General features: G+C 40.5%; 3 protein-coding genes across 4 annotated transcripts; 2 read left to right on the top strand and 1 right to left on the bottom strand.

Moving 5' to 3' along the window:
• Positions 1-325: 325 nt before the first annotated feature.
• Positions 326-1,610, bottom strand: chchd5 (coiled-coil-helix-coiled-coil-helix domain containing 5). The gene is made up of 4 exons (XM_030408412.1): positions 1,396-1,610; positions 1,139-1,279; positions 900-1,051; positions 326-673 (listed from the first exon to the last, which is right to left on the bottom strand). Coding segments are annotated over exons 1-4 (324 nt in total). The 5' UTR covers positions 1,398-1,610; the 3' UTR covers positions 326-644.
• A 226-nt stretch (positions 1,611-1,836) lies between these two features.
• Positions 1,837-11,378, top strand: atp13a1 (ATPase 13A1). Of its 2 annotated transcripts, none has more exons than XM_030408409.1 (25): positions 1,837-2,357; positions 3,226-3,315; positions 3,604-3,867; positions 3,965-4,120; positions 4,681-4,750; positions 4,842-4,948; positions 5,101-5,230; positions 5,361-5,416; positions 5,565-5,691; positions 5,832-5,969; positions 6,417-6,537; positions 6,655-6,812; positions 7,134-7,309; positions 7,396-7,506; positions 7,618-7,743; positions 7,830-7,938; positions 8,113-8,306; positions 8,934-9,030; positions 9,117-9,301; positions 9,565-9,679; positions 9,778-9,974; positions 10,108-10,250; positions 10,336-10,447; positions 10,535-10,678; positions 10,772-11,378. In XM_030408409.1, the coding sequence occupies exons 1-25, from the start codon at positions 2,004-2,006 to the stop codon at positions 10,880-10,882; spliced, it is 3,591 nt and encodes a 1,196-aa protein (XP_030264269.1). In that variant the 5' UTR covers positions 1,837-2,003; the 3' UTR covers positions 10,883-11,378. The 2 variants fall into 2 exon arrangements, with proteins under 2 accessions (XP_030264269.1, XP_030264270.1); XM_030408410.1 differs by lacking the exon at positions 1,837-2,357 and adding an exon at positions 2,849-2,867.
• Positions 11,379-12,827: 1,449 nt separating this feature from the next.
• On the top strand, positions 12,828-17,666 carry dsn1 (DSN1 component of MIS12 kinetochore complex). Its single transcript, XM_030406561.1, has 11 exons — positions 12,828-12,948; positions 13,204-13,240; positions 13,375-13,648; positions 13,751-13,824; positions 14,269-14,341; positions 14,784-14,871; positions 14,987-15,034; positions 15,156-15,227; positions 15,319-15,466; positions 16,207-16,294; positions 16,396-17,666. The coding sequence occupies exons 1-11, from the start codon at positions 12,842-12,844 to the stop codon at positions 16,476-16,478; spliced, it is 1,092 nt and encodes a 363-aa protein (XP_030262421.1). The 5' UTR covers positions 12,828-12,841; the 3' UTR covers positions 16,479-17,666.
• The last annotated feature ends 1,609 nt before the right edge of the window (positions 17,667-19,275 follow it).

Genomic DNA, 19,275 nt, shown 5'->3' with positions numbered 1-19,275 from the left:
AAGAAATGAATCCCGTTCCCCTCCATTACCCCCTTCAAAGCTTTAATAATTGAACCAGAAAAGGTCCGTTCTGCTTAGTGGTCACAGGGCTCATAACTCAACATCCTCCCTCTGTCTCTCTCAGTAGTCCCACTGATTAGAAGTGGATAGCCTCCTCCTTCTCCTTCCTTTCTTCCCAGACTCCCTATTTCGCATTCATTGAGTGTCCTGGAGAGCTTGTGTGGGAGCGGTGCATTCCAGTTTAATATTTGACTTTGACTCAGACCTGGAGAGGGTGAGGGTGGGAGGGACAGACGTAAGCAATAGAAAATAATAAGATGAGTAATACGAGTCTGATGTCAATTTTAATAAGATGTTTTTTAATACAAATCAGTAAAAATAGTCTTCCTTGTGTGAGGGAATGATACACGTTATTTTCACAGGAACCCAACATTTACATAAAGAGTAAAGGGACGATGCAGTTATTAAATACTCTACACAAGTAGTTTTAATGTGCAGTACTACTGTAGTCATCACCTACACATTAGGTCACACAGAGGGAACCAAATATCAGTCACTGTACATCAGCATCATGTGAAACCAGCCCATCGGTTCGCTGCTGTGGAGACGGGAGCTGCCTGATGCTGATAGAAGATGACCGAATGCTACGATGGCTGAGGTGCTGGATTTGTATCTGGAAAAAGAAAAGGAATCTATGAGTATGTGGACTATCAAAGTAACACCTCTTAAAAATCCAACAGATGCCCTATACAAAATTTTAATTGCTCCAAACCTGAATAACGAGCACAGACAAACCATTCAGTGGGATAAAAACATACCCGTCTCTGAACTTGTAATCACTTAATTTCTGTTTGTGTGTGACCTTGAGTGCTATATGGTCAATCCCAGCAAGGACTTACCCACTCCACTGAGGTCCACTGTCTCTGCACAGCCCAGGAAGCGAGCCACATGTGGTGAGCAGGAGGTAGGTGTGTCCTGGTTTTCTCTCAGACAGCGCTCAAACTCCACAAACTCCTTGGAGCAGTCCTGTCTTATCTTCTGGATCACTGGGCTGTCATATAACACATTAATGGGTTTAATACAAGTGTGCTTTGGGTGTCACAATGGCTAGGGTGAAAGTGTGAGTATGCTTCCTTACTGTGATGATGTGCACTGTGCAACCTTCAGCTTCAGTTCATGACACTGTTGCTGCCATGTTGAGGGGTTGGAGGCCACACACGACCCATATGCCTCCATCTCTTTATGGCAATACTTTGCCGTGATATCCATAGCAGCCTGCCTGAAAGGTAACACATGGATCTCAATCAGTCAGTGATTAGAGACAAGTGCAATGAGCTATCAAAAACACATGCAGTACGGTAAAATAAAGTATTTTGAGCCATTTAAATGTCTTACATGTTGCTTTTCAGGCTTTTCTGACACGAAGACGCTTTAAATAATCAAGGTTACAATGCCAGTATTTCTACATGTGCAGCCATGTCTTTGCGGCAACTACACCGTATACACCCAGTGCTTCATGATAGGATGACAAGACAACCTCCTACAACACTCCTTTGTTGTTGTTGGTTCAGGTTTGTGTCAGTCGCACTCAATGGCCACGCCCCTACACTGACGGTGACGTTCTTAAAGGGGAAGCGCCTCAATTGCAACATTTAAACATTTATCGACAAATTAAGTCGATTTATGTTGTCAGAAATATCTGTATTCATACGTTATATAAAGTTGAACCTAAACGACACGATGTAGCTGTGATGGAGATAATAACATTGGATTTATTTTGCTCAATCTAACTGTTCAATCACGCGGTGCCAAGAAAACATTACGTGTCTTTACGTGTTTACGTATGCGGAAGCGACAGTCAGTCAGAGTACGGACGATTCAGTAAACGGGCTCCGGAGGCTGGACCGAGCACCGCTCCGTGTGTAGAATCGTATTTTTACCGGCTACAGCACGACGGGGTGGTGGTGGATGATAGAGGGGGCCAGAGGAGGGAGCAAAGTACAATGAACGACGCCGAGAAAAGGGGGAGTACGGCTGTAGACGGGATCCGGGAACCGGGTGAGCTGCAAATGGCCCCCTCTGTGAACCACAACCAGCATGACAACGGCACCGGCGACGAGCTGGTGAGCTCGGTGACGCTGTACAGGCGAAGGCCCCGGCTACTGCACGGAACTATCCTCCCGTTTCTGGCGGTTCTCTACCCAGGCTGGCTTTACGTGTGGTTAGGAGTGTATGGTGCCTCCGAGTATCCGGAGGCAGGCCTCCTGGCATTAGCCGCTATCGGGATCGCGCACGTCCTCACCGCTCTCTCTGGTTATTGGTCCGTGCATGCGCACTGTTGGCTCACTTGTTCGAAGGTAAACACATGTTAAACAATAATAACAGTTCGGCATTTTACTGATATGTCTAAAGAATCCCATGTTTTCCCCATACCGAGGACATAGACATCAAAAGTCAGGGTCAGGTTAAGTCATGGAGCTGTTGTGAGAAAAACGTCTTGCTCAAAGGCACTACGGCAGGGCAGGTGTTTGGCTTCAAACCCTCTTGGTTTGAATCAGCTGCGACATTTCTCTGATAAATGGGACTTTCAATCCACATTTCTGTCTTCGTTTTAAGCTTTAAAACATGTCTCTGGTACTTGTGTACATGATGTCCATCACTAAAGTGAAACACTTTGATTGACGTTAGAGGATTGCTATGTATTCTTTCTGCCAAGCAGGATGTAAATACCTGTGTAGCTGCAGTAGAAAACATATTACGCAAACCTGAAGACAGATTGCTGATACATGATCCTATATTTGTAAAATAACCTGTTTCATATCCAGCTGTAATTAATTACATGGCAATAGGAAGTGAAACTGAATTTAGTAAGTATTAAGAACTGAATAAACTATTTTTGAGAGAAATAGCACTTTCAAATGTATATGTGAAATTGTGTTTCATGGCACTATATTAAAAGTCATACCATATTATTGTAAAAGTGGTGGATTATTACTAATAATTGACATGTTGTTCAGCATCTCTGTGTGTTTTTTCTGTTAGCATTTGTAGAAAAGAGTCTACATTATTTTAAGAATGTGCTTGAACTTCATTCCGATCAAGCAACTGTATGGTCATGGCATGTCTCATGTAAGAGAGACAGCCCTAAAGGTATACAGCAGCAACAAAAATAACAGCGACTTGCCACAGTGTGTGAATTTGTCACCTGTTCATTTGTAAACACAGGAACCTGACCCAAACAAGGCTACACTGGCAAAGGTTATACCCACGCCCAACAACGGTTTTGCTGAGCTTGTGGCACTACAAAGGGACCAGGTCAGTTCACATATTAACCCTGAGGACACTCCATGTTGTCTTATTTGGAAACATGTCCCAGGTCTCGCATTCTTTGTCTGCAAGTTTTGACACTCATGAATTGATCTTGCCAGTTTGAAATCAACATCAGTTATGTCACTCCTGTTTAGTAATTAATATGACATGGCTTCATGTTGGCAAGCTGTAAAACTCTGTCTTTTTTTTTTTATTCCCATTTGTGATTAGACTTGTAAAATGACACAATCCTTATCAGTCTCTTGTGTTTATTTCTCCATTTCTGATTAACAGGATGAGAATGGGGAAGAAATTCTGTCCTTTGAATTTCAAAAGATCCGCTACCTTTTTGACCACAAAGAGAAGAAACGTTTCCTTCCCATAGCATTTCCCATAAACCACCCAATGGGCTACTTTCAGACCTGGCGTGGCTACCAGGAGGAGACTGAACTCAGAGCTGCAGAAAAGCAATATGGCACCAATCGTGCTGAGATGGTAGTACCAGATTTCCTGGAGCTCTTCAAAGAGAGGGCCACAGCTCCCTTCTTTGTTTTCCAGGTGTGTGTGTTTTTGAGAGTGTCTTCACAGTTTCTCTGGTTCTGTTGTAAAATTGACTTCATTAATCTTAAGTTATCGATTGTCTGCCATCCATCAGGTGTTCTGTGTAGGGCTGTGGTGTCTGGACGAATACTGGTACTACAGTGTTTTTACACTGTTCATGCTGGTGGCATTCGAGGCTTCCCTGGTCCAGCAGCAAATGAGGAACATGTCTGAGATCCGCCGTATGGGAAACAAGCCCTACATGATCCAGGTAGGCTTGGTGAAATCACTTTTTTTTTAAAATATATTTATGCTCCCTTGCAGTCAAAAACGTGTTTTTTCCCTTTCTCCTAAAGTTGAATTATTTAGCTTCACTGTGTAAAATGATGTATAAGCTGTGTTTGATATTAGGGCTGTTTTCACATCAATGCTGAAAAATCTGATTGTAAGAGGTTGGCTTACGAGCATGATTTGTGACATCTCAAATAGTTTGGAAGCCAATCATGGCCCGCTATGCAACACAAGTGTAATGTGGAAACTTTAAGCCTCCACTGCGCACTGAGAGTGGACTTTACAGTGATGTATGAGACATTTTGTGTTTAGCAGTTCAGATTCACATATTCTGGAAGCTTTAACAATGGAGAAGGAATAGATTCAATTTTAAGTATTGGGTTATGTGGTAATAATACTTTATTTGCAAAAAAATATTGGTACACATGCCTTACTTTATGTGTTAGAAACATAAAATTACAAACAATGTTCTGTATAATGTACAGTGTATTGCCAATGTATTGAAATCATCCTACATTTATTTTATGTATTTTGTGACAGGTCTACCGCAACAGGAAGTGGAGACCTATTTCAAGCGATGAGCTTGTCCCTGGGGACATTGTCTCAATAGGTAAATGTCCCATCAACGTTTCCATGACTTCCCCCCACAATCAGATTGGCTTTGTTTGTTTGTGATAAAATGTTTATCCCCTGCTTCACAGGACGTTCGCCGCAGGACAACTTGGTACCTTGTGATGTGCTGCTACTCAGGGGCCGTTGCATTGTGGACGAGGCCATGCTGACTGGAGAGTCTGTGCCCCAGATGAAGGTTAGAGACACACTGATGTAAAAATAATAACACTAGACAAAGCTGAGGCCATAGTCTGACACTTTAAAGGCCATAGATTTTAATGTGTCAGACTCAGTTATTCATAATGGCATGGAAAATTGTAATCACTGCTGACAATATGCGGATTGCAGGAGCCAGTGGAGGACTTGGACCCAGAGCGAATCCTGGACCTTCAGACAGACTCTCGACTCCACATCATCTCTGGAGGGACAAAAGTGGTCCAACACAGCCCCCCTTTAAAGGCCAGTGCTGGACTCAAACGTAAGTGCTTATTCTGTACTTGCAGCCAACAACAAATGCTGGCTGTTGAATAAGTCAGTTTGTGCATCTTCGCCCATTTTCATCATTAAAAACAAGGTGCAAACTCATTAATCTTCTCCTTTATGTGCAGCTGTAGATAACGGCTGTGTGGCCTATGTACTGAGAACGGGATTCTACACCTCTCAGGTAAGGAAGTTGCTTAGTGTTTCCATATAACTACACTCTCTTTTTTGCCTTGTCATGGATTTATATTCTTGTTTTGACAATATGTCAATGTAGAACATGTTTAATCATCAGTAATAATGTACTGAATGTGTGTATTAATTTCTCCCAGGGTAAACTGCTACGGACCATCCTGTTCGGTGTGAAGAGGGTGACGGCAAACAACCTGGAGACTTTCATCTTCATCCTCTTCCTCCTTGTGTTTGCAATTGCTGCAGCTGTTTATGTGTGGGTAGAAGGTGAGGTGCACAGATTCCGTTCATTAAGATTTATTTTTTTGAACACAGACAATATCATAGTGAAATTTACTGTTAAAAGCTGGAGTAGATGGCTTAAGTGAAATCAAACACTATCCTTGTGCTTTGTATTACTCCCTCAGGGACCAAAGATGCCAGCAGGAACCGCTACAAACTGTTTCTGGAGTGCACGCTTATCCTCACCTCAGTGGTTCCACCAGAACTTCCAATAGAGCTTTCTCTGGCAGTTAACACATCTCTCATCGCCCTGGCTAAACTTTGTACGTCTGTTTGTGCTCCTGCCCTGCATGTGTGTTATACATAATGTATTTAAAGGTCCAATGTGTACAATTTAGGGGCACAAATGGGATATATTATTCATAATCACATTTTCATTAGTGTTTAATCACCTGAAAGAAAGAATTGTTTAATGAAACCTTAGAATGAGCCTTATACACAGGGTGCGTGTCCTCTTCCACAGAGCCTGCTATGTTGCACCACCAGGTTTCTATAGTAGTCCAGAATGAACAAACCAATATTGACATTACAAGAGGCCCTTCAGTTTTTTGCCATTTATCGCATCGGAGAGTGAGCTGAATGGTTTTATTTAATCTGCCACTAAATCCCTCACACTGGACCTTCTTTAAAGACCATGACTAATCAGCTATATAATACAAAGCTTGTACAGCAGTGGTTTATTCAAGTGTTCTTTTTGTACCCCTGCCTAGATGTATTCTGCACAGAGCCCTTCAGGATACCATTTGCTGGGAAAGTGGAGGTTTGCTGTTTTGACAAAACAGGAACACTGACCAGTGACAGTCTGGTAGTACGTGGGGTAGCAGGCCTCAGGTAATCTCCTGACTGTGCTATCTATGCTATACTATGCCATGGTTTAGGTCAGTTAACATATACATACATTTGCACAATTGGAGCATACTGACTGATGTTTTGGCTGTTTTATGACAGAGAAGGAAAGGAGGTGATGCCTGTATCTGAGATCCCAGTCGAGACACATCGGGTGGTGGCCACCTGTCACTCACTGGTCACTCTGGATGATGGACAGCTGGTCGGAGATCCACTGGAGAAGGCCATGCTGACCGCTGCAGACTGGACGCTTACTAAAGGTACCAAGGAATGACCTCCACTGAATACATAGAGCAGGGCCGTTATAGGTGTGTGTGTGTGTGTGTGTGTGTGCTCATGTTGTCCCCATGTTTATGTTCGGCTACATACAGGCATGTGTCCCTTTTTCAAATTTGTATTTGTTTGACTTGCAGTATAATCTTCAGGTTGCACCAAACCTTGTGTTCAGCTTGTTGGTGTCATTTCTCCAAAGAATCTTAACTTAATTAAATACTCTGTATTTAAATGTAAATGTAAGTATTTGGGTAGTTTTGCTCCTAATTGCACACAATACAATACTCGTCTCTTGCCTCTTTGAACAGATGAAAAGGCGTTCGCACGTGGGATCAAAACGCAGGGACTTAAGATCCACCAGCGCTTTCACTTTGCCAGTGCTCTGAAGAGGATGTCGGTCTTGGCCTCCTATGAGAAGCTGGGCTCCACTGAACTCTGCTACATTTCAACTGTCAAGGGAGCTCCAGAGACTCTCAGGGGAATGGTACATATGGACAACATACTTAGCATGTGCATGATGCAGCCTAATCATGTCTACGTACCAGTGTTTTGATGCAGCTGTGATTGTAGTTTTCAGAATGTCCGGCGAGTTATGATGAAGTCCACAAGGAAATGTCTCGGGAAGGTGCAAGAGTGCTGGCCTTGGGTTACAAAGAGATGGGACACCTTAGTCACCAGCAGGTTGTTTTTTGATGTTTCTCAAAACTGTCAGAGACTGTCTGAGTAGTCTTGTCTCATGAGAATAGAAAGAGTGTAGAATGAGGCTGAACACAATCTTTTTGGGTCACATAGGTCCGGGAGATGAGTCGTGATGCTTTGGAGTGCGACTTGCATTTCGCTGGTTTCATGGTGGTGTCCTGTCCCCTGAAGAGTGACAGCAAGGCTGTCATCAGAGAGATTCAAGAAGCATCACATCATGTAAATAATCTGAAAACACACAAGTGTGCACACACACTCAAACAGCTTGGCTTTAGATAGATCATTTCTTCTTCCTCTGCATTCAGGTGGTGATGATCACAGGCGACAACCCTCTAACAGCCTGCCATGTAGCAAGAGAGCTCCACTTCATCCAGAAAGAACACACACTTGTATTGCAGCCAAGCACCGGTCAGGGTAAGATAAGCCATCACTGTGTATCAGTCAAATAAAATGGTGAAGAAAAATGCCAGTAAAGGTTGTAGCTTTAGTGTATGAAGGCTGCTGTAGTAATCCATTTGTAGTAGGTGTTTTGAGCAAGGACATAGTTAAAGTACATAGTCATGAACCTGATGTTGTTTTGTTTTCCAGGTGAGTGGCAGTGGGAGTCCATTGATGGCAGTGTGCATGTTCCACTGCCCCCTCCCTCAGTTCCTACATTCGTGCAACAGTTTGACTTGTGTGTAACAGGGGAGGGACTGGCCAGACTGAGCTGTGACCCCCAGCTCCTCCACATCCTCTTACCTCACATACGAGTGTTTGCACGTGTTAGTCCTAAACAGAAGGTAGGTCTCGTGAAAGTTATCTTTGTCCTCTAAAACTTAGTACTAAAAGAAAAATCATCAATTAGAAACAGAAATTGCATTTGTGGGTCCCATCTGATTGCGATGGTGTGTTTCTTTTCCTACAGCCATGGATAACTGGTGAACATACACCACATGAAAAAAGGCCACAAGGCCAATAGAGTTGGATACAGACAGGAAAAAACAACATAAAGTGTCTTTGTTTTAAGGTTTTGTGCCAACAACAGAACAGCTCTGGAATACCATGCTTCAAAAAGATATCTCCTTATTTTGCATTTTTATGATGGTGTGTTCAGGTTTTTCCTTTAATTTGTCACCAGTCTGTAGCAGAAAATGTTTAGCTTTCTCAAACATCAGTAGTAATGTCAGTTGTGGTTTTGGTCAAGGAGCAAAGTCTTCTTGTTCACCGATAATACAGAGACATCCATCACAGATATACATCACAACGTTTAGAGAGATGGACAAAGACATGTACTCACACCTCGTTTTGTCAAATGAAAAACAGATCATTTGAACAAACTCACTATATGTAACGATGTAAAATTATTTAAAGCTGAATTTTTATGGCGTTTGGAGGTTTTGAAATATAAAGGCGGTTCTCTGTTTCAGGAATTTGTCATCACAAGTCTAAAGGGGCTGGGTTATGTGACACTGATGTGTGGTGATGGCACAAATGATGTTGGAGCTCTCAAACACGCCCACATAGGTAAGTTTTGTCTCCCACCAAGACATAAAGCATTTGTTCCTAATGTGTGATCCCAACAGTGTATAGTGATGACAGTTTTTCCACAGGTGTTGCCTTGTTAGCCAACGCACCTGAGCGCATGCCTGAAAGAAAGAAACGGGGTAGAGAAAAGGAGCCAACCACAGCAGAATCCAGACCTTTACCACCTGTCAGTTCAGGAGGCAAGCTGAGTTCCAGGGCAGCCAGGCAGAGGGTGATGGCCCAGAGAGAAGAGCAACTTGCAGCACAAAAAGTATGTTTTCAAGAATTCTGCCTCCCTGTTTCTTAAGGGAATAGTTTTAAAATTAAATTCTCTACTCTTTTTCCCTCCGTACAGCATCTAAAACTCATTTATGTTCACAGGAACACCAATTGTAGCATTTTAGCTTTCTCCCTAGTTACTTCCATTAACACAACCATCTATTTATGACTTAAAGACAAGAAGAAATGTGCCTTTTTTTTAACTTATAGATCGTTAGTACACTGGTCTAAACATCTGGGTTTATTTCTTAATAGGAGAGGATCAGTCAAGTCTTACGGGAACTTGAGGAGGATCAGGTACAAGTAGTGAAACTGGGTGATGCCTCCATCGCTGCACCCTTCACCTCCAAACTGTCCTCCATACAGTGCAGTGAGTAAAACGTTTTTTTTTTTAATTTCAGCTGGCAAAAATCCAGACATAAAGCTGCTCCCAACCTCTTAAACTTGTCACTTCATCTTTTTCCCCAGTCTGCCATGTAATTAAGCAAGGCCGTTGCACTCTGGTGACAACACTACAAATGTTCAAGATCCTCGCTCTCAACGCCCTGGTGCTGGCCTACAGCCAGTCTGTACTCTACCTCGAGGGGGTCAAGTTCAGTGACTTCCAGGCGACCCTGCAGGGCCTACTCTTGGCTGGATGCTTCCTTTTTATCTCCAGATCAAAGGTGAGAATTTATGGAAGAAAATACAAGCTCTGTATGTTTCTGATTGTTCTCCCAGGGAGGTGATATTTACTCAGTGGGTTTTTTTTCCCATAAGGTGTGTATTCTGATTTTTTTCTTTCTCGTATTTACACAGCCACTGAAAACATTGTCTCAAGAGCGGCCCTTACCGAACATCTTCAATCTTTATACGGTGTTGACTGTGCTGCTGCAGTTTGCTGTCCATTTCTGTAGTCTGGTGTACCTTTACAAAGAGGCACAGAGCAGAAGTCCACCCAGGTAAATCAGAGTAAGGAGGAGAGAGAACAAGAGAGTAAATAACAGTTCTGATACTGACATTTCAGTCTTCCTTTTTGTCTTGCAGAGCGGAGCAGTTTGCGGATCTATATAAAGAGTTTGAGCCCAGCCTAATTAACAGCACTGTGTACATAATGTCCATGGCCATGCAGATGGCCACCTTTGCCATTAACTACAAGGTAGTTATTCTTAATACTATTAATATTTATTGCCTCTGTATTCTTTGTGGTATAAAAGAGTCACAGCATTGCTTATGTTTCCAATAGGGTCACCCCTTCATGGAGTCGCTAAGCGAGAATCGACCACTACTGTGGAGTATCGCTCTGTCAGGTTTAGCAATTGTAGGACTTCTAACTGGCTCATCACCAGAATTCAACGAACAGTTTGCTCTTGTAGACATTCCGACAGAGGTGAGCTCACATTATTTTAATTTAAAGTTTTAATAAACTTGTAATAATGATGTACATCATGAGGTAACCTGCTTCCTGTTTACTTCCTTGCAGTTCAAATTAATCATTGCCCAGGTTCTGGTGGTGGACTTTGTTGTCGCTCTGCTGGTGGACCGTGTCTTGCAGTTCCTGCTGGGCAAAGGAACTCTCAGGCTGCCTTCTTGAACTCAGTGCCAACAGTGACCGCTGCCCTTACCAACCAAACTGTAAAGGGAGAGAAGACTTTTGGAGGAGGAAGAGAATTAAAGCTGTTGTGACATAAACAAAACAGCTGAGACAGTCATGGCGCGCAGTACTGTACACTCCGTGTATCCCTTCCTGCTCAGTCCTCCCTTACCCATCTGTGTTTCTGAATTTTCATCAGTTCTGTTTATATTCTCTTTCTGGTTTTTCTCATAACTCTTGCTTTTTTTCTACATCTCTCTCTCTCTCTCTTTCCTCATCTGTCCCTCCCCGCTGCTACACAAGGCCATGAAGACAGCAGTATTGAGTGGAGTGCGAGACTGTGTGCCAGCCAGAGTGAAACATACAGGCGCACAAAAGGGGCATTCTCCAAGAGAATTGCAAAAGTGTTTTTGAGTTTTTTGATTCCTCTCCTTGATTTTGTAAAAAGTGAAAAAACATCTCTAACAGACTTATAAAGACTTACAGATAAAAATTATGAAGTCTGTCAAGTGTTTTGTCAAGTACAAGTACAAGTACTGAAGTGTCTGCACATGGAAAGGATGAGCATGTTCAGCTGGTCCTGAAATATCCTGTTCCCACAAATAGGTAAGTAAAGAATGATCAGGGTATGAGAATATGGTGTTACTGTACAAAGAAAGACTTTCGTTCAATCGTATATCTCATGGGACACATTACACAGGCCAAAACAAACATCTCATTAAGTATCAGTTGACTGGAGAAAAGACTGGATGATTGTGATCAATGTGTTTACTTAACAACTGAGCTTAACTGGCCTACCAGACTGTTTGCTATTTATCTTTGGTATGAACTTACGTAAAACTTTGTGTGATAAACAGCTAAATTAGCTTACACAAATTGCCTTTTCTTAAAACATCTAGATAGAACTCCTAACCCATGGTGAATCAAGTATTGTATCAAGCATTGAAGTATCATGGAGCTGTTGAGGGCTTTTTTTGGCCACTTGTGAATTTTCCAGTTTCCATTGCCTCTCTTTTACAGTTGAATTTTAAAAAATGTCATGTGTTGATGTATATACATGCTTATTTTCCTGAGAAACCTCTTTTACTTAGGAGTCATGCAGAAAATACCCCATGATTGATGTACAGCTCAGGATGCCTCTCAGGGCATAATATTGGAGATAAGTAGATGTGCAAAGCATAAGCACAGCAACTGAAATTATAAGTTCCCTACTTGGCAGATAACACTGTTATACTGCAACAAAAAAATAACACAAGAATCATTGCCAGTGGTTGGGAAATTCCCTAAAGGAGGTCAAATCTGTTAAGTGTAAGGTCTCATTCTATGCATTAGAAAACGTAAAGTGGATGACATCAGAAATCAGGTGTGTACAAAGAGGATCAGGGCCAGGGTTTCCTCTTTAAACTAGTCGGTCAATTCTTGCTGTTAATTTGATCGAGGGGTTTCTGAGCTAGTGGGCTGGAATTCTCGACAGCTGAGGACACCTTTTTACAGAAACATCTGTCATCACAGCTAGCATTTGATTCCCTGAAATATTCAATAACTAAAGTATTCACTTTGAAATATTTTTTTTATGGTTATTTTTATGTTTTTAAAAAGAGTTTTGAAAAGAAGCTTTTACATGCTGCACATGCTGCAATCCACACCTTAAAAAGTATTGTGACCAACACAAGAAAATCTGGGGACAATCATGTAACTCCCAGTGAGCGACAACCCCATGAAGTTGTTTTTATCTCACAGAGGGTTTCTTTCTTCTGTCTCTCCTGAAAGCAAATCGATAGTTTTGGATTCACATTTTAGCAAATTATATATTAAATCTGACTCTCACAGCAGAACGAACAACTGGAACATCCTGTCATGAAAGTATGACAGAATTTGTGAACTACAGCTCCCCATGACAGTTTCTTTTGAACTTTACAACTTGTTTGCGGCATTTTCTACAATCAGACTACATTTCCCATGGTGCTTAGCGCAGTAAAGGGGTTTGGCTTGTTGGGCGCGCGCTATGAAGAAAACCATTTGAAAGTAAAAATGGCGGAGAAACATTTAGAAGCTGGAAAAGACGGGTACGTATCCTTCTCTTTGCCTCTGCCACGACCGATTTAACAAAAGTTTGTGTTATGTTGAGAGACAATACAGTGAAATACTTCTCAGGTAACGCCTAGTTGTTATCTCCGCAAGAATTCTCCCCATAGCAACTTATTTCTGTGGTCTGCGATGCTAAACTGTTAACTTCTGTAAACACCGTAATTTGCACATTATGGTTTCTGATATCCAGCACATGTAATATAAGTTTAAAACTACGCATTTTCTTCTTGCAGTTACGAAAGTGTCGTCGATGCTGATACCCAAAATGAGGTAATGCCTTTAACTGACATCCAACTAGCTATTGTTGACTAACAGCACAACTCTCTGTTAGCTAAACATTTATCCAAGAGCTAGCGTTAACTGATCACGCTGTCGTTATATTGTCACTTTCTGCTCAATCCAAGGTGAACTCGATAAAACAGACATCGAAAAGATGCTCCTCCACAAGCCCCATCACAGCTCCCCCACACAAATCTCCCCGTACCGACTTCCCATCACCCTCCACACAGACGCTAGATGCAGAAGAAGGACACTCGGAGACAGTCAAACAAGAAAGGCAGATAGAAACTATGGAGAGACCTTCCAGTCCTAATGTCAGCCCCACCGGACGGAGGAAATCTTGGAGGAGAGCCACCTTAACACGACGGTCTCTCCCTGCCCTTCCAAACCCATACCAGGGTGAGATGTTTGGCTTTTTGCTTCCTGTCAAATCGGTAAAATATGACCATGGGTATTGTTTTTACTTTGCAAAATATGTATCTATTTATGTGTTTATTGTAGTTTTGTGCAGGGGCATAAGTACATCCTTATCAAGTGAAGAGAGGCTGGAAAAACTGATGGAGACTTCAATGAGGGTAAGTGTTGTATGGACATAGTACATTAGTAAATTGCATGTGACAGTTTCTGAAGAAGATTTTTCCTCTTAACTAAATATTTGGAGTGGTGATGAATTATATAAAAAAAAACCTGTTTATGCTGAGCAAATAAATTGGCTTGCACTTTGGTACTGACAGCATAGAACCTGAGATTTTAATTTCAAAACACAAAGTGGTGATTTAAGGTCAAAGAATAGGATTCAATAAAATGTAGTAACATAGCAAATGTTATGTTGTTATTCACTATTACTACTACAACTACTGTACTGTAAGATCTCCCCATAGAATACCCATCAGGATAATGCTTTAGCCATGATTAGACTGTAAGGAACTTGGCTGCAGTAGAGGTTACAGTTCATTTTAATTATTCCTAACTAACCTTCCCAATTGATCTCTGTCTAATTACCTCTGCTTTGTCTCTAGATGGCGATAGAAAGAACTCAAAATTCACTGCAGTCAGTGCCGAAAGCGTTACTGGAGTCTTTTCAAAAACAAGGTTAGTGCTTGCAATGCTTCATTTGACACATAAATTATGGGCTTTTAACTGTGACTGAATTGCTGTCATAGAAATATTCAGTGTGGCTGCAACTAATCATTATTTTCATTTTTTATATATCAACAGATTATTTTCATGCTTACTCAATAGCATGTCGTAACAAGCTTATCACGAGTTGCCAGATTCTTCAAATATCTTTTTTTTTCCAACCAACAGTCCAGAAAAGAAAGGCCTTACATGACATATCATAAATGACAAAGAAATGCAGTAATCCTTATATTTAAGAAGTTGGAACCTTCCAATGTTTGATATTTTTACTTACAAAAAGACTGAAAGGATTGATTGATTATCAAAATAGTTTACCAATACATTTTCTTTGTCTTTTTTAAATCTTTGCAGCTCTAACATTATTTGTCTGTATTCTGTATCTTCCTTGGTACAGTTGAGCACATCCAAAAAGAATGGCGTTATCTGGCCAAAAGCATACGAAGTGAACCACAGGATCATGAACTTCCTGCTAGTGCAGCCAGGTATAGTAGCTTTTTTTCTTTACATATATTATTCCTGTGTTTTTGCTTTTGCTAACAAATGTTGTCTAACAATAACATGTTATACTGGATTTATGCCTCTATTATTTGCTTTCAGTTCTTGCGATCCTTCAGTGCAAAGAGCCATGGAAAAAGCAATCAGCAGGCATGTTCTTAATATCACTGTAGCAAAGTAATTTTTTAAAATCATAAATTCATGCTTTAAAGATAGAGATAAAGATATCACATGAGGTTTCTTTTTTTTAATGACCTATATTTTGTCTCAGGCTCCAGGCTGAAAGTGAATCCTGGGAGGCACTGTTGACCAAACACCGTAGTAAAGCAGAGGAGTTGGAAAGGTGAACATGTCACTGAGGAATACTGTCGCAATACTGTGTTAGAGTAAGTCAATATTGTCCTCTCAATAATGTGTCCTTTTATCCGTTGCAGGAAAGTGGAGGAGGGCCAGGAGAGAGGCGTATCATTGGACACTTCATCTGTTACCCAGTCCTCACAGTACCATTTCATACAGAGCAAACCCGACTACCATGGTCTCCTCCGTAGACAACAGCCCATGCTTCACACTATGGCAATGATTGTATGTTTAAAATACAATTTTTTTAGCATTAGTAAAATGAATCATAAACTTATTAATAGTAGAAATAATTTTAGCAAAATTTAAAATCTATAGGATTTTTAATTACTATAATGTTCTTCTATATACCATCTGTAAGGTGGTGTATGCTAAAATACAAAATTTGGCATGAAATAAAAAATGGAGCAAGTGCTTCTTGGCTGTAGCAGTGATGAAACACAAAGCAGATGCTACTGATTTATGGGCAGCTTAAATGCTGTCCACAGGAAAGAGAAAGAAGCGTGTTACTTTTTGGGGGGAATTCATCCCATTATTGCGGGCAGTGCCAAAGCTGGCACGTTTAAGTGGTTGGAGACAATCTCCATCCTCTGCAGTTTAGAAATGTTTATTAGCTTTTTGGCTCTCATCTGTCCAAGGTTACAGTGCCAATAAATTAAATAATTTCCCATTCAACCTTCACTTTGCTAGATTATAATAACACAGTTGATGCTAGATAACATAACAAGAGCAACTTCTGCTCTCCTTTGCCCTATTATCTGTTGTTTGATTGCATCAATGTGGTAGATTTTTAAAAATTTTTTTTTTTTTTTTTTTAAGCAACTGCTTACCTCGATTTGTTATTGTGAAATGAAAGGTTAAGGGCTTAAGTATGAACCTGTTGAAAAACGTTTAATATCTGTACTGAATTTATTTTGATGTGCTATATCACATTATGTAAACCTTTATCTCTGGTTTATGTGTAGATGGACACTCAGTGTAAGATGGTTAGAGAGCTTCTGAACATCAAGGAGCAGTCACAGTTATTGGTGAAAGAGACCAGTGGACGATTGGGTAATAATTTAATCTATCTATTATGTGGTAGTTTTACTATGGAATAATTGTCATATCAAATCAATAATTACATTTTTAATCTTGTTACTTTTTCTTACCAGCGGCAGAAGCAGGATTCCAGGATCTTTCACCTGACCCTATCAGGAACCTTATGGCAGCCCCGTTATCCTCTGCAACTACTTAGTCACTCTGGCAGGAGGCAAGCACAAGCAATCAATCAAATAGTAGCACCATGGTTGTTTATGACTTTTATATAAAGCGCATACATGTGTAGTTTCTGGTAATTTTACTCTTTGTGATTCAAAAACATATAATTTCTTTTCTCTGTATTTGTTGCCTTGTTTTATAACCTGTGGAAAGCTCTAATTTAACGTGTTCTATATCAATTAAATACAAGTCTGTTCGCAGCAGGACTGGTTATAGTGCTAGTTCAGGTAATATATAATATTGACCAGCAGGTGGCAGTAGCTGGCTGTACAAAAATGTGACAAGCATTGTAAATGGCCAGAGTTGGTTTTTTTTCTATAAAGGCCTTTATGAAGTCAGGTTATTCTGGCTTGTGAAACCTGAAACTTTTAATACTTACTGCCAGCTGTTGGATAGGAACAGACAAATGTTTCACAAAACTTTTCCGCTGTCCTGCAAAACAATGTAATTGGTCATTCATCATGAAATAAACACTTAAAATATAAAAATTCCCCATCTCTTGGATCCAATAATCCTGTTTAAAGTGATGTTATCTTAAAAAAATCTAATATAATAACTTCTGGATACTAATTCTGATTTGTTTGGTTTTTTAATATTAAAATAATATTTAATATTCACAATTTGTGATGAGGATCGAATTCATGGGTTGTAGCTTTAAGTAGTTTGATTACTATTTTATAAATATCTGCAGAGGTGGCTATGCAATGAATAGCATTAGTATGGAGAAAAGATTTTAAAGCTGTGGACAAGAAATGAGTTTGAATACATGATATTTCTGCTGGGTAGTGTGCTTACAGTCATAAGTGTATGTACAGATCTTTGAAATGCTCATCCTCAGTCACATTTACTTGGTTTTTGGTGCCGCATCTATTTCACTTCATCAGTGTCCCCTGACCATTCAGGAGGAGGCCCCTCCCCCACAGTGACTCACCCCCATCTCTTGCATTTGGCTGGGTCACTGATGCAGAACGAAGCTTTGACATTGTACCAGTCAGTCAAAGCTTTGTTAGCCATCACTACTATCTCTTGGACCCAACCAAGGTTGCACTCATTTATGTTCCTACTTAATTTGTTTACCTGATGATTACAGTGAGGTTACATTTTTAAGCTTATACCAATAATAAATGAGAGAGGATGACTTTCTGTTCTCTGCTGTTATGATTTCTACCATGGACTATTGTGGATTTTTCCTTTGATTGCATTCAAGGGAGTGACTAGAGAGCAAAGGGACAAGCACAGAGAAGACAAGCAGGGTTGTGACCGTGAGAGTTGTGAGTAAGGGAGGATGGTGCACAGCAGGAGAGATCGATTCTTATTTAGATGAAAATGAGGCTTGATGCTTGTGGGGTGAGAGGAGGGCAGCTTTAGCATCCAAATGAATAGAAGTTTCACAGAAATGATTCTTAACCGAATCACCAACAATTCCAAAACAAAGAAGTTTATAAAGCCACTGACATAGTCTTTTCACTTTCGAGGAAGCTCTCTCTTGACAGTGATGGACACTGACTTTGGGGTTGGATGGTAACCCCTACAGCTACTCACTTAAAATTGTAAACTGTTGCTTTAAACAACCTCAATGACCCTAGTAAATGGCATGTCAGAAGTTAAGTGTTTGATTTGGATGCAGTGCATATTTGGATAAAGGTGCCTTGGGTGTGACCAGGCTCTCAGGGTTCCTTGTCTGCAGACTATTATTAAAAAAGAGGGTTCTTTTTGCTTTTATACATCAATATTTAGTTTTTTCTAATAAATCCCCTGATGTTAATGAGATTGGTTGTCCAATTATGGTCAAGATGACTTTTTTAAGGGGTTAAAATCCACTGCTTGGTATAATCACCAAGAAACCTCAATTGCGATTTGTAGTATGTGCACATGCAAAGAACAATTACTGTTTAGGTTTACTGTATTCTCCATTCTTGTTGTCTCTACTCTAACTTTAGATTGATTAGCTACAGATTGCAGTAGATGGATGTGTGGAGAGTCAGCATAAACCATTGCCAGTTTGGTCCTACTCTCTCATGCACACCCATCATCTCTTCTCAGTACAGCAAGGCTGGCTGCTGCTCTCCTCCACATCCATTCAGCCAGCCATTCGTCTTGGAAAGCTGTCTCTCTGATCTGAGTGATAAACTACAGCAGAATTGCCCAGTTTGCAAAAAACAAGGACACTTGTTTTCAATCTGTGCTGTCAACATTTTCATACTGAAAACTGATGGGATGTTTCATTCATTGGGGGTTTAGGACAGAATAATATTCTTAGGCTGGACTGTTTTTCCTCTGATATTGAATATTTCTCATCAAACTGCAAAAATTTGCCCACACAGATGAATATCAGATTACTTTTAGTAATTATCAAATTAGACTGACTTCAAATAATGTCTTTCACGGGTTGCTTTGGGTTTTAAATGTATACACCTCTGCACTTGCTAAAATAACTCTTTTAAACATATGTGCAATCACAATCTCTTACACCTGAGATATTCTTACACAATATTTCATTAGCCCAAACAACACACTGTCGCAATCATTTGGATCTAAAACAAAACATTTACTTCAAAATTTCGTTTAGAAATTCATTATATTAAATAGGTGACCTCACCTGATATTAATGAGAAAAAATGCTATAACCTATTGTAACAGGACAAGCGATGCTGGTGACGTAAGAAGACATTCATTTGTTAGGGCTGTGAATCTTGTCACCTGGACGAATAATGCAGTCCAGGGTTTGAAACATTGTCTTGTAGGAATTACTTTTATGCATTTTTGCCAAGCGT

This window comes from Sparus aurata, chromosome 23 (genome assembly GCF_900880675.1).
Source record: "Sparus aurata chromosome 23, fSpaAur1.1, whole genome shotgun sequence".
NCBI classification, from domain to species: Eukaryota; Metazoa; Chordata; class Actinopteri; order Spariformes; family Sparidae; genus Sparus; species Sparus aurata.
This window is presented reverse-complemented; position numbering and strand designations above follow the sequence as displayed.